The sequence below is a fragment of the Clavelina lepadiformis genome, chromosome 5 (assembly GCF_947623445.1).
Source record: "Clavelina lepadiformis chromosome 5, kaClaLepa1.1, whole genome shotgun sequence".
NCBI classification, from domain to species: Eukaryota; Metazoa; Chordata; class Ascidiacea; order Aplousobranchia; family Clavelinidae; genus Clavelina; species Clavelina lepadiformis.
Window position 1 is genome coordinate 2975795 of NC_135244.1, and position 13931 is coordinate 2989725.

The 13931-nt window shown below is 37.6% G+C and overlaps 1 protein-coding gene across 3 annotated transcripts; it reads left to right on the forward strand.

Annotated features, from left to right (window-relative positions):
- The first annotated feature begins 1506 nt into the window (after window positions 1-1506).
- On the forward strand, window positions 1507-9398 carry LOC143460808 (spermatogenesis-associated protein 6-like). 3 transcript variants are annotated; one of them, XM_076958440.1, is made up of 15 exons: window positions 1507-1648; window positions 1841-1912; window positions 2959-3081; window positions 3200-3305; window positions 3503-3675; window positions 4120-4230; window positions 4361-4496; window positions 4889-5064; window positions 5269-5395; window positions 6335-6385; window positions 6570-6899; window positions 7199-7349; window positions 7691-7832; window positions 8022-8098; window positions 8271-9398. In XM_076958440.1, the coding sequence occupies exons 2-15, from the start codon at window positions 1862-1864 to the stop codon at window positions 8419-8421; spliced, it is 1905 nt and encodes a 634-aa protein (XP_076814555.1). In that variant the 5' UTR covers window positions 1507-1648; window positions 1841-1861; the 3' UTR covers window positions 8422-9398. The 3 variants fall into 3 exon arrangements, with proteins under 3 accessions (XP_076814555.1, XP_076814556.1, XP_076814557.1); XM_076958441.1 differs by having other exon boundaries at window positions 8022-8106; window positions 8271-8410; XM_076958442.1 differs by lacking the exon at window positions 6570-6899.
- The last annotated feature ends 4533 nt before the right edge of the window (window positions 9399-13931 follow it).

The window sequence follows — 13931 nt, forward strand, 5'->3', positions numbered from 1 at the left end:
AAAAAAGATCGGGGTGGATGTTGATGAAGCTCCTGCGTGCAGGTGCCACACTTTCCACTATGGCACATAATGCATATTCCGAAAGTATCAAAGTTCAAGACAAATTTTAGCATTAGCATGGCCACCAAACCCAAATCAATATAGGCTAGTAAAAATAAATACACAAGTACACTATTTAGACTTATTACGTTAAAGACAAAGTTAGCTGGTAGATTGGCAGAGCATTCACGTTTCTTGACTAAATTACCCCAAAACTTAGTTTCCCTTAGTTCTAATTAATTAAATGAAAATAATTAAAAGTACCTGAATTTTTTTCTTCAAAAATAATTCAAATAACTGAATTTTTAATTTTTGAGTACAAATAAATACAGAAACCTAGCCACACAGCTTCTTTCATCCCTAGCGCAAAAACTAAACTTATAAAGTTGTTGGTGGAAATCTGCTGGTTATCAAATTGTAATTTTTCAACTTTGGTAAATGGACCCCGGTGAAATAACGACTGCGTTTTTTATATGCAAAAGAGGACAAAGAACTCGTTTCTTAAAACAACCATTATTTTCTACCTTCCACAAGAATGTAACAATAATCGTGTTAATTGTCGGAATCGAGTAATTGTAAGCTTTAAAAAAAGTTTGCGGTTGAACTCACTTTGTCAGTGGCTCAATCACAAACTGAAAAGATTGTTTTGTTCAAAACTGAAACGCTCATTTATTTGATTAATATCCTTGCTTAGAATGAGTTCACATGAAAAACCAATTATATTGTATTTTTTTAAATGTCAAGAATTAGAATTATATACTTTTTTATTGGTATGTCGGAATTGGTCAGCATTTTGGAATCATCCTGACACTAAATATAAATTGCGAAGAAGCGGCATCAATTTCAGGGCAAAAACAAAATCACTGTACAAAGGTAAAACAAAATTTAGTTTTCACCCACCACTAAAAAGATTCTTAGTCAATAAACTATAATTTCTCATACCATAAATAAATAACCTTGCTTTGAATTAGTTAACATAAAAAAAAAATATTTTTACATATATAATATTTTTCTTAGGTAAAACAAAAACACTTTTTTATTTGTATATTAAAACCAGTCAACATTTTAGATTTGTCCCATCATTAATATAAAGTCATACCAAAAAGCTCAAACTTAATTTGTTCCTGGAAATTATTTGAGTTCTAAAAACTTAGACTTCCAAAGCAGTGTTGTTCAAGAAACAATTGTAAACTGTCACAGCCCTCTTTTCCATAGCACCGAGGCCAAATAAACGCCTTTTCCATTCCGTCCGAATGTTTCTCGTTTGAAATGAAATGATTCTAAATTTGTTCAAAGATAGTTATGCTTTTATATTCATTCTTTAAATTATAAGGCGCTCCAAACATTATGCAACGTGAGGTGAATTAATTCATTTCTAGAATAGTGTAATTCCTGTTTTTTGGCCTACCATAGTAGGGTAGAATAAGTTTGTGTACTATGCAGCTAATACATTTTTCATGCATTAGAGTTAAGTTTGATAGTTACATTTACAACTTTTTTGTCTTCTATAAATCTTATGGCTAAGTCAGAGTGCATTGATAAGAAGCACTAACATCAAGTACAGTTTACTTACGGATTATATTTCTGTTCACCGTCTCATTAAAAGCGGGTACATATAGATTTTTAATTGAATTAATTCTGTGATTTAAGCTTGTATCAAACTCAATGGCTTGGTAACAATTTTAACAAAAATGTAATGTAATATAATTTTTTAATAATAGTTTTGTTTTAGTAAAATGGTTGTTTAAGTAAACTTTTAAAAACTTCTTATATACCATAAAAAATTCTTGAATTATTTTAGTTGATGAAATTCACATAAAAGATGCCGAGACGCAAAGCACTCAAAGTTATTGTTGATCTTCATTTTCATGCGGTAAGTGCTTTGGTTATTCCAAGTTTACCGATACATAGTACAGTCAGACCTCGTTTGGACCACTTTGTTTCGTCATAAAATGTCAGTTTAGCGGGGTATCTGGATTATCGGAAAGTGAAAAATCAATCAGTCTTGCAAATGCAGCACCGTGTTCAAAAAGCAGTATGCACCTTACTCCAATTTAAAGTACCGAGTTTCTGGCTGGACAGTAACCAAAATAAAATTATATATTTTGTATGATCCAACCCAGTGTCTAACCCCAGAACTACTGTATTAAAGATGAATGCTCTAATCACTAGGTTATCTCCACGATCTTAATGCGTAGATAATCAGCTATTGTTTTTGTCAACTAAGTACGATATCTAGGACAAATGTGAATCATTTTCGCTCTTAATAATCGGGTTTATCGGATTTTATTGCTATTGATTTAGCACATTTGTTCCAAAAGTTTTGTGTCGGAGTCAGGCAGCAGGGTTTCCGGATTAAAGGGGTAAAATGCATAGGACGAAATCCGTTCCTGGCAGTTTTTGTCGTATAACTGGGATTATGGTTCTTCGGGGTCCGGATTAACGAGGTCTAACTGTACTTCTGAAAAGGTGTTTTTTATAGATGTTTCAGAAAGAAAGCTGAGCTATCTCAAACACAAGCTATACAATCTTTCTTTGTTCAGTATCTTTCTTGTTGTTAGAGAGGCTTTCTTAGTGTTTATTTGTCAGATTGGATTATTTGCATTTTACGCACTATCGTACCGTTTTGCTCAAGAAATTTCCGCCCCTAAGATGGAAAATTTTTCACACAGCTTGCTAGCTCAGTATGAGTTTTAACTGTTTTTATTTGTTTTCCAAAACAACTGATAATATAATACCCGTACAATAAAATTTTGCTCACAGCTGATATATATAAAGTTTTAATAATTTCAATTTTCTTTGAACTGGCAAAACTCATAGGTTTTAGTATTTACAATTTGTATTTTCGTGTGTTAAATTTTTATTTAGACCTAATTGCTTTTGTTGGTTTTAATGGTTAATAAATTATTTATTGAACAGATAACATGCCCCGGGGTATTTCTGCCAGACCAACAGGATGTTTTTCTAAATGTGGAAATGCTGGGACAAAGAAAGAGAACAAAATCCGCACCACCTGTTTTCCCTTTTTTGTTTCATGAAAAAGTAAACTATTATATATTATATATATACCAATTAATTTTCCAATCATCTTTATGATTGCGATAAAGATTTTTTTTGTGCACAAAGCATCACTGTGATTCATAATAATTTGTGTTTTAAGCTTCGTTTTGATAAGGTTTTCAGCCATGCAACCGATCCTGTGCAAATAGCATCAGCTTTAAATGGGGAAACTGTTCGTATTGAATTAGTGCAACTGACATACCCAGGTAAATCTAAACAAAGTTTTTAAATCAGAGTTAAACGAAAACTGGGACAACATTTCTTTAACAACACTTTTCTATTATTTTATGATTTGCTTTCCTTTCAACAACTATATGTACATAATGTGTATAAATCAGTTAAATTCCTTTACTTGCATAAAATTCTTAATACTCTTGTGTTATTGTGTTAAATATCCACATAGCTGGAGAACTTCTCGCCACTTACGAAGACAACGCCAGAGATTTCCTCTTTCCAACTCCCAAAGTAAGTCCAACTTATCCTGGTGTTGACAGAGAAGTTTTATTGCAACGTTCGTCATCTTTCCCGGGAATAGCCCCAAAACTTGAGTTTTCATCTCGTACCATTATAAAAGAGGTGAGTTATATCATTTTATGGGAGAGAGACTTCTATGCTTTTAGATGTATCGTAATATACCTTGTTTGGTGTCTTTCATAAAACAATGACTTATCCTAGAGTTAAGCCTTAAGAAGGTTTTGGACATCTTCTGTACTATAGGGCTTATACTTATAGCATGCACCCAGCCTCAATATTTGCTGAAAGGCATTTATTGATTTATTATATGTTGTAGTGGATATAACTTATTTGGTGTTTTTCATAAAACAACATTTGCCCTAAAAGTATGCTTTGGGAGGGTTTTTGGCATCTGTATGCCTTAGGAGGGTTCTGTAAAGCTGACCTCATCATTAGTAGTATATACTATATGTTGTTGTTGTTGCACTCACGTAAAAAAGATGACTTATTACTAAACTCGTAGTCATTGAAAATCTTTCAAAATTTTTGTCGCCTTAACCTGTCTAGGTGACAGCTGTTGGAGGGGGACATTCGTCAAAGAAACAGAGAGAAAAGCATTTTGAGGTTGAACGGGAATCGTATCATAGACAACCAATTTCAACATACAACCAATTAAATGTAAATTCCTTATAGAATAAATCATATTCAGTTGACAATAGGATGATATTTCAAACAATTTGCTGCAATTCCTTAAGCCAGAAGAGCAAATTTACTTCTCATGACCTATTCTGGCCGATTTTCTTTGCAGCAAGCTCCAATAGAAACCTCTACGCCGCAAGTAACTTCGACTAACAGGTCTTCATCAAAGAAGAAGACAAGATCTTCTGCAAGCTCATCTGGAAGGCAAGGAAGAAGCAAAGCTCGTGCATCAAGTCTCAGTAGAGGTATTGTCCTCTCTAAGTTGCCGACAAGTAAAAATATGCCCTCCAAGCCAAGGCATATATGTGAATACCCGTACAAATTCTCTCATCAAATTTATTTCTTTGATGTCAATTGTAATTCCTAAAACATGAGGATTATTGATCTGTAGCTGCAATCTTATATATCTGATAATTAATTTTCACATTCCAGCAGTTGTTACATGGTAGCTTTGTTTTGCATGTAACCAGGGTCTAATCATAATTGTTTCCTTGAAGTTGTATAAATTGAGTTCAAAACATTAGACACCCCCACCTAAACTAGTATTATTTTGGAATTAAAGTAAGCTGAAACTTTCTTTACTACTGGATCACCTGGTTACTTTGCGCTGTTAACACAAGGGCTAATTTTTTTGAAGCAACCACTCAATGGGGATATGAGCAGTCAACCATCGCTTCGCGAGCACGGTCTCCATCACCATACACTAGGAGGCGCATGGCTCAACTTTCTGTCAGTGACCCTTTCGACTCGGCCGTCAAAAATAGACCTTTTAAAACCGATTTGGAAGAAAGGCCAAACTTTGTTATTAGAAAGGTATATCAATGTTTTACTTTGCTATCTGCTTGTCACGTTTCAAACTTGAACACACCTATGAACAAATATAATCACAACCACAAATGCTGTAGCAGTGAATCCCTGTCAATGTAGTCTTTATTGGGCATTTAAAATTGTTGTTAAGGGCTTACTCATAATTATCCTTTCAAAACGATTCAATAGTTTTCTGATTTTTTTAAACAGGCAGCAAATGATTCTTTATCCTACAACAAGACTCCCCCTTCTCTTCCACATGTTTCACTGTCTCCAGAACGGCGAAGATCATTATCACGTGAAAGGAGCAAATCTCCTTCGAGAAGAAAGCAGACTCGTAAGTTTTTTTGACCTTAAGACTCTATTTCAGATTTTTGTTCGTTGACTTTCAAATCTGATATAAATGTTGTCTCTGTAATGACAGTATTTTACATTCAAATATCAGTTTTAAAATCAAAGTTGATTTTGCCTCAATAACATAATACGGTCATGATTCCATTTGTTTTACCTTCACCAGCTAATTCGACCCTGTGGCCATCTAGAAATCATATAATGCCAATGCCCTTGAATACAAAGTGACTTTGATGTTTAACTTTGTAATGTGCTATTGCTTATATTTATATCACTAGATTTCCGTGCATCTTTGCAAAACTTGCTGTGTGTTGTGTTGTGATTGACTGATACTAGCAGTCAGAAGTGTACTGGGCTTTTCTCTCCATCCAATACATGCCAAAGCTACACTACACTATTACACTACACTACTACACGATTGTTGGTATTAAGTTACTACGAGCTTTTATCAGATGATAAACCGACTTAGAGAAACAAAGGCTTTCAAAAAAATTTCAAAGAGCAAACGGTCCTCTTTTGTTGTTGGAGGCGTACACCTACAATCTTGTTGTGGTCAGCACTCATATCTGCTTAGCTTTGTATGTTGTCTTGTTATTACAGTAATAAGACCTTCATTGAATTTGCAGCTAATGTGGCGTTACTTTTGTTACCAGAAAAATTTGAGTCCTCAAAACATGTACAGAATAGTTTGCCCTTTGGTTTCTCCTAAAGAAATGAATCGTACTGTCATGGTATATGGTGCAAGTTTGGGCTCTCATTAGACTATTTTTTAATAACATGTAATGGCCATATATGTAGTCAACTACCACACTTTTGATATTGAAACCAAAATCAGTCTCTAGCTTCAACCTTCTGTGTTTTGCTTTAAAAAATTACTTTATTTGAGGATTGTGATGTCGTAATGTACGCTTTCTTGTCATTGCAGCTGGTCCATCCAAACGATTTTCAACTCCCCGCGTTGACTACGACAGTGATGGTAAGTACAGTATATTGTGACCAACTCTTCTTCTTTGTGTATTTTCTGTCAATTGTGCATGACGTTCCTGGCATTAAGCGAAACGTTAGTCGTAATTGACAGCTTTGTACAGACATGAAAGAGTGCTTTAAGTGGCAAAGTATTCAAAAAAAACAAGTAAAAAAGTTTACCACCCTCTCTTTAGCCAGCGATAACGAAGGCACCTCTGAGGAAGAGTTAAAAAACATTGCCGAGCATAAGAAAATAAGCCACACACAATTGAAGCACAACGCCTTGAGGTCAGCGTACTACAGACCAATCACTGCTGGCTGTTGCATGAGGTTTCCCCATCAAGAAACATTTAACTCTGAATTGAAGCTCTATCTCAGTGACAAGGAAACAGAGGAAGAATTGAGTCAAGGCAGACCTTCGCGGCCCTCTAGCGGGATAAGTTTGTCCTCAGCAAGGACTCAAGTGTCCATTGGAAGGCAGCAAAGGTCAAGGGGTAGATCGCCAGGGCGAGTGACGTTTAAAGGTAGAAACTTTTAAAATTTTGACCGCTAGACTTCATAAAAAAGTTAGCTCTTAGCATTGGGTGGAAAGTGCAAAGCAGGCTTAAGTTGAAATTTGTTTTTATAGTGACAGGTTGTTTTTTTATTTATTTGGTTCCTTTCTAATGTAATAAATCACGTGAAGCGTTTTTGCATTTGCGCGTGTCCCGTTACTTGACGTGCTCAGTCATGACCTTAAACCAACACCTTTTACAACTTTTATTATACTCACCAAGATTTTTTTCTTGTCGGAATCTACATACTTTTCATATAACTCACTTAGACACAACAGAATTGATAGACAGCACGATACCCCAACACAGTAGAAGAGCAGGCAGTCGGCCAACCTCCTCCCGGAGCAGGTCGCCCAGCCCTGTGACCCCTCGAAGGGACCTCTCGTTCACTAGAGCTGACCTTGGGGATGACGCACCCAGGTAAGTTTAAGTGAAAACTTAAGAATTTACACTCATCATTGTACATATTTCTCAGTTATGAAACTTGCTTTTTATTCTTTTTGTCTGCGTAGTTGCCACCGAATTCACACAGCTTGTATCTACCAAGCCTTAACTAAAGCTTTGCTCTAATTCTTTCAGTAAAGTCATCACTCCAGATTTTTGTAAACAGTAAACACAATATTACTTCGCAAAGCAATATACAAACTTGCTCCCGAGTTCACATAGTAGCCTATATTTATTAAGCATTAAATATACTGTGAAGTTCTCTAATGTTGCATTGTTCTAATTATTTTGGTAAAGTTTTCAAAATTGTCTTTTAGATCTAGTAAGATCACTCCGGACTCGATATTATTTCGGGCTCCGCTTCGGGAGCGTTTCACCTCGGCTGAGCCATCTCCCTACGAGAAAATTCGAGACAGAGTTCGGGACCTTTTGAGGTCGCCCAGGGCGACGCAGATACTGGTAAGCCGTCTAACCCCACGCTCAGTAAAGGGCAGTTTCTTTGCTTTTGTGATAAGTGGATTATTCTGAGACTGACCAAATGCTACCACAATTCTTTCGGCTGAAAGCTTGAGTTCTTGTCATTTCCGTGTGCTCTATGGGCCAGTTACTTAATTAGCGTTGTTCGTTGATCAATTTACTTGGTTTCAGGACGACTCCTACGCTGAAGCGAGCGACCGATATTGGCAGAGGCGCAGTCGCACACCCTCGCCGAGGGCAACCCCTAGGTACTAAGGTGCGCTCCTAGCGTTACCTCTACGTATAACTACTTACTAGGGACGGTTTTCGACCTCACCTAAAAACGACGTAACAAAACCTATGTCTTTCATAACCCGTGCAAGTGTGCTTGTTACCCAGCGTATTACGCACATCGGTTCATGTCGATTTTCGTTGTTTCAGGTCATCAGTCAGTGTGAGATTAAACGACAACGAATACTGGAACGATCAAATGAGTCAATTGACGGGAAAACCCCATCGACGTATTTTCGAGGAGAGCGTCGACAAAATCTATGATGATATTTACAAAAGAGTCAAAAACGAAAGCCCGTAATAAGTGGTTTAGTCGAAATTGTTCGCGCAAGTCAGGGGACCACTTGTACCACTCTTTTAAACAGTATTAAAAGTCCTGAGACGGTATAATTGGTTACAGTAGTCGAGCAATGAGGTAGCTGTTTTTGTACACGCTTTCAAATGTTTTATTTTGATTGTTTTAAAAGTTCCTTGTCTGATTTTGTAATGGTTATAGAAAATATTTTCTTGATTTTAACGAAAAAAAAATATTAAAATTTTGCGCCATTCGCGCATTAAAATGCTCGATGCCTCGTTTATTTTAAACTTTCGAACATTTTATGCAGAGATATAGTTGTTATCGACGTTCTGATTTTGTTGTGTTTGTTGTTTAAATGTATTTTCTTACTTGTACATTCTATTATTTTGTTCGGGTATGATTTTCTCTCAATCCATCGGAGCGACCTACACTTTCAAACAGGGTCTACGCTTCGTCGTAATTTTAGTTGCCATGGTTACAGCTTTGTTGAAAACACCTGCGCGAAATTTTGAAATGTACGCTTCGTTATGTTGTACTAAGTAATTTTTTTTCTATCCACTCAATTACGTTATATAGCTTCGAAATGGTATAAAAAAACGTGGCCCGACTTATAGTGCATGAGTATAGCGTAGCGTTTGTAGAGAGATTACGTGTGCCCTTTTATCAATTTGTTCCTTAGCTGACATATCTTCACGTTCCATGCTTTGTATTGTGACGCCGTTATTTTGTGTAACTCATTTGTGTGGTCATGTCACCCATCACTGATTTCGCTCTCTTCAATGCGTTTGCACGTGGCCGCCAGTGGGCGCAAATGAGGTGATATGATGTTCCCGAGCTGGGTTTCAGCTTTTTTGTATTGCTTAAATTGCGAAGAGGCTTTATTTTTTATAAACCTGTGTTATTTGATAGAGCTTTGTGTGACTCTATAAAATAATGTATTTTTACAGACTTATAATAAAAGGTTTTGCAAGTTAAAGTGTTCATAATTGGGTGTTTTTCGTTAAACAGGGAGACATTGTTTTGCTATTTCTTCTACTACACGTTAAAGCACCAGAAAATCTATTTATTTACATTATGTCACACAAAAAATAGCTGAATGAAGTAGTTCTAAAACTCGGAAAAAACTCAAAACGTCGCGGTTAGTTTGGTTTCCATGACGACAGATTATCGAGAATGCGTACGTACACAAACATACTCCGCAAAAAATTCAATCTATTAATACACTGAGAGTTACGTTAGCTTAAACCTTAGAAGGTATTATTCATAAATTTGAACTAATTGCTGAGACCGCGTGGTTACGATTCTCATCATAACCCTGGACTAAGAGATCTCTTCTCATTCATTGGGATTTGATTCCTTTGGATTGAAATTTCTGTTCTTGTCGATAAGAAAAGTTCTCAGCTTTTGCGGCATCTTGCAGCTTGTTTTCGAACAAATTTTTGTCTTTATTTGGTCGTTTAGAAGAAAATGGAAGCATAAGTTATGCAAGTTCAACTTCTAATAACAAGTGTTTCGCCATGTATGTTCATCTGATGCATTATATATATCACATTTGTCATTTACATAAATATTGATATAAGGTCATCGCAATCAAACAGCTTAATTAAACTATTTATACAAACAAGCAGTGTGATATTTTTGACTTCCTTCCAAATAGGTCACGTACGACATAGAGCAAATACGTCGTCATCAAGTATGAGGTCACTTCAGGTCACAGATTTCACATCGATCTGGATACCGTTTGGTCAGAGGTAAAATTAGACGATATTTAACACTTTCCAAGCCCGGTATAAAGTGAACGACCCCCAGATACGAAGAGACACGATGAGGCGCATCATTACCAAGAATGGCAGCCAACCTTCTTCTTTTTCCGTTCAAGACGTCTTAACGCGCCGGCAAGTTTTTGCCGTTACTCTTCAGACAAACTCGACGCACTGTCACTTTGTCCGACGCGCAAAGCTTCTCCGAACGAGAGAGTGCTTCTGATTAAAGTCTCGTGGTTGTCAAAATGACTTAATGTTGTTATTGCAACCCGCCATCAAGCGGGGGACGCTTTAAAACCCCAAACTTTCCCCGGTAGATCCGTCGGGGAATGCAATTACCCAAACTTTACTTGCGAACAGCCAGGCAACGAATTTAATGCACGATTTGAGATGTGCTTAGCATTATTTAAACTAGAAAATAGTTGATTTAGGCCCAGAAGGCGTTTTCCCACGAGTACAGCGAGGTTAAAAATAAAGCCTCCTCCGCACTAAGGTCACAACGGCGGTAAAACAACACGAAATCGTACTGCTGGACACAAATTTCAAATTTAGATGGGATCGCAAAGCCATACTTACGATGCTGGCCTTTTTTCGAACAGCTTTCAGCTTCGGCCGCATCGGAAATGTCATTTCATTAATTGACTTGTCGGCCGATGTCAATTTCTGATCCAATTCATTTCCTCTATTGAGTCATTCCTGGACCGCAAATTTGGAATCAAATTGTAACTTACCAGGAAGTAGCTACGGCGATGTGCTTTTTTCCCGCGCTCGGGCTTTCCTGTTTATTTATTTTATTTTTAAAATGACGTTGCGTTTACGAACTTACGATTGCTCACCGCCGTTGGTCGTAGTATATGGCCTGATGACGTCAAAGGTTTATTCAAGTATTTATGACGTATGAAAACGGTCACCTGTTACTAAAAGGCTAAAATCACAAGGAAAATTATGACGGTGTGATGATACCGACATCTCTTGTGGGAAAAAACCTCCGCCGGATAAACTCAGACGGCTCAAGAACGGATTTAGCGGAGCAGCGGGGACAGAGTGGTTCTTATAACGCGTCGGAGAATCTTTTCAACGCCTTTAGTCATCACTGAGGAAAAAGTTGTACAATAAGAAAGACGATGCAGTCTTGTTTTGTAAAACAAAAAACTACAATTGCCAAGCAATCAAAACATTGTAAAACAACATTGACATAAACACTTCGTCTCTGTTTGAAAAATCACTTTCTCTTCTTCTCTAAAATGTGGTCAGCGCTTCATGTCTGTTTTTATAATATTCCAACGGGAAAAGTTACGTCACATCGAATTTCTAAAGCACTTTTCTCAGGAGCGGACGTCGAAGGACGATGATTGAAAGGAATACCTGGAAGAGTTATTCACCGTGTCCGCCACTCGACCAAGTATTTATCAACGACCTTTCGTGCATCAGTCAGAGAAATGTAAACGATATTAATAATATCCGAACGCCGTCGATAAAGTCATTATTTCATGATAAACTACCCATCATTTACTCGCCAAGCAGACAGTGCTAACCGTAATAGTTGTGGAAAAGTTCTGTCAACTACTGGTGAATTTTTCAAGAGCATACTTCACCACATTTGAACCCTTGTACATCATCAAGGCGACTCCGTCACGTTGTTGTTTGGTTGGGGTTGGGCAGAATTAGATATCTTTCTAGCTGGCTGGAGATATTTGACGCTAGCATTGACGTCATGATGTTTGCTATCATTTACGTTTCATAAAAAATTGGATATTCTGAAACATGATTTATCTAATAAAAAGGGTAAAATATATTTTTACACTTTTTAAATCTTTCAAAACTTATCATTTTGGTTGAAATTTGATCAAACAAATTACGTAAAAACCATATAAACAACGATACTCAACTAATAGGAAATTTTCGCCTTTACGGTTGACGTTTCTTAGTTGAAAAACTTTTTTTCACAAATGTCCGTTGATTCGTTAAAAACCTAAAGTCGCCTTCACGTTCACAAACGTTTTATCTCTTAAATAAGAATGACAAAAAGGTAACGATTTAAAGATAACGATTTTGGTGTGCAAATTCTTTAAAACTTCCCTTTGCAATTAATACCAAGTCTTTTGTTCAGGCTTTTGTCTAAGAAGCGATACGTATACGATTGCCACAGAGATAAAGGAAATTCAAACCAACCTGCTGCAGTTTCAACGCTTATTAATGCGCTTAACAGCGTCAAAGCCAAAGCTTTGATCGCGGTGGGAAATAAACCTGACCCCATTTTACTGTAAGATACCCCCTCGGAGGGCGAGGGTCTCTTGCCCCGGGTCCTGTGCCCCTGAAATCCGATACCGGCCGCGCCGGTATAAAAACTTTGATTAGTGAACCTGTAAGTCAGAAAGAATGTCAAGCTATGACTTATTACATGCTAGTTATGCGAAAGTCAAAACGCGTGGCATTCAGCCTGTAGTCAACGCAAATCTATCAGCCTCCGTACAGCCCTTACTTATTCCAAACGAGCACGATTGCGATAAAAATCTCAGCGGTTCCTGGAACTTTCGTTTTTTATCATTTTCGTCCTGCCACGACGATAAAGTTGTTACGCGGTGATTGATGTAATTCGTTGCTTGGATTTACACGTCTTTCGTGCGTAATCACACCATCAGACAAATTTATTTCTTATGAATGATGTTTACAAGGGTCGTTGTTATTTTTCAGGTAAAGACGTCCTGCTGTCGACACTTGAAATGGCTTGGCAAAGCCTCCCGAAACCCCGTCAAATAAGCCAACATCTTACAATACGGAAAGGAGTAATAATAACAGGCCCAACGAGGCTTGGGATTGAAAATATCCCGACAAGCTGAGACAGGTGTAGTGCTGTTGGGCCTAAGCTGGTCTTTTGTCGCTTTGAACGGCGGTCAACAAGTATGTCGTACAACAACAGTTTTTCGCCCGGTCAGTCTGTACCGGGCCTCTATATCTCGCTTTAACGCATTTCGAAAATGAGACAGGTCCGCATTCAATGAAGATTAGCCACGGATTAAGAATGAATCCCTTCTTCCCGCAGATTCGCTTCTTAGCCGAGACGAAATGTTGGCAAAAACAAGGCAACCAACTTACCATCAAGCGGCCTACACACTGTCACATGCAAGTGCCCGTGACTGAACATGTAACTTGATGAGATGACGGGATTTCTCGATAGGCTTTCGCCGCTACGCAACATTGTTACCCTCGGGCATCAATCCAATATCTTGAACATAAAAGATGCTTGTTTTTATTGCAGCATTCCCCAAAGCAGCGCACAATCTTTTCCATCCTGTGCGCTGACGAATACGTGAGTGAGACACAGAATAAATAAAGCGTTATCGCGCTACACATGAAAAGCTAACCTGACAATAGTCCATACACAACCGCGGTTCACAGTGAAATCTACGGCTTATATCAGAACGTGCTGAAGCCTTTATTTTTAGGGCGTAACTTTATAGTCATTTTCTCCATATTACGTCTGTATTCGACCGTTCAGATTAGTCCCATCCGTAGCTTAAGGAGTCCGTTCGCTGAGCAGGTGTTTGGTGCCAAGAAAGTGGTCGCTAGTCTTCAGCGATTCGCCGATAAAGGAAGCGGTTTATGTGAGCTGAAAAAGCTCGCCGGCATTACGGGCGCTAGTTGGTTTAACTAATGTAGCGACGCAGTATTCTGTGTCCTCGCAGGGATTTATTGACCCTTCAAAGAAGCGCTAATACGACCTTTGTGTTTATATTTTTTAATATTTTC

Excerpts from the sequence above, each read along its gene's own strand:
- LOC143460808 (XM_076958440.1), top strand. The coding sequence starts at position 1,862 with ATGCCGAGACGCAAAGCACTCAAAGTTATTGTTGATCTTCATTTTCAT. Across the intron at positions 3,306-3,502 it reads AGTGCAACTGACATACCCAG|CTGGAGAACTTCTCGCCACT; the intron begins GTAAATCTAAAC and ends ATATCCACATAG. Across the intron at positions 8,099-8,270 it reads TCGCCGAGGGCAACCCCTAG|GTCATCAGTCAGTGTGAGAT; the intron begins GTACTAAGGTGC and ends TCGTTGTTTCAG.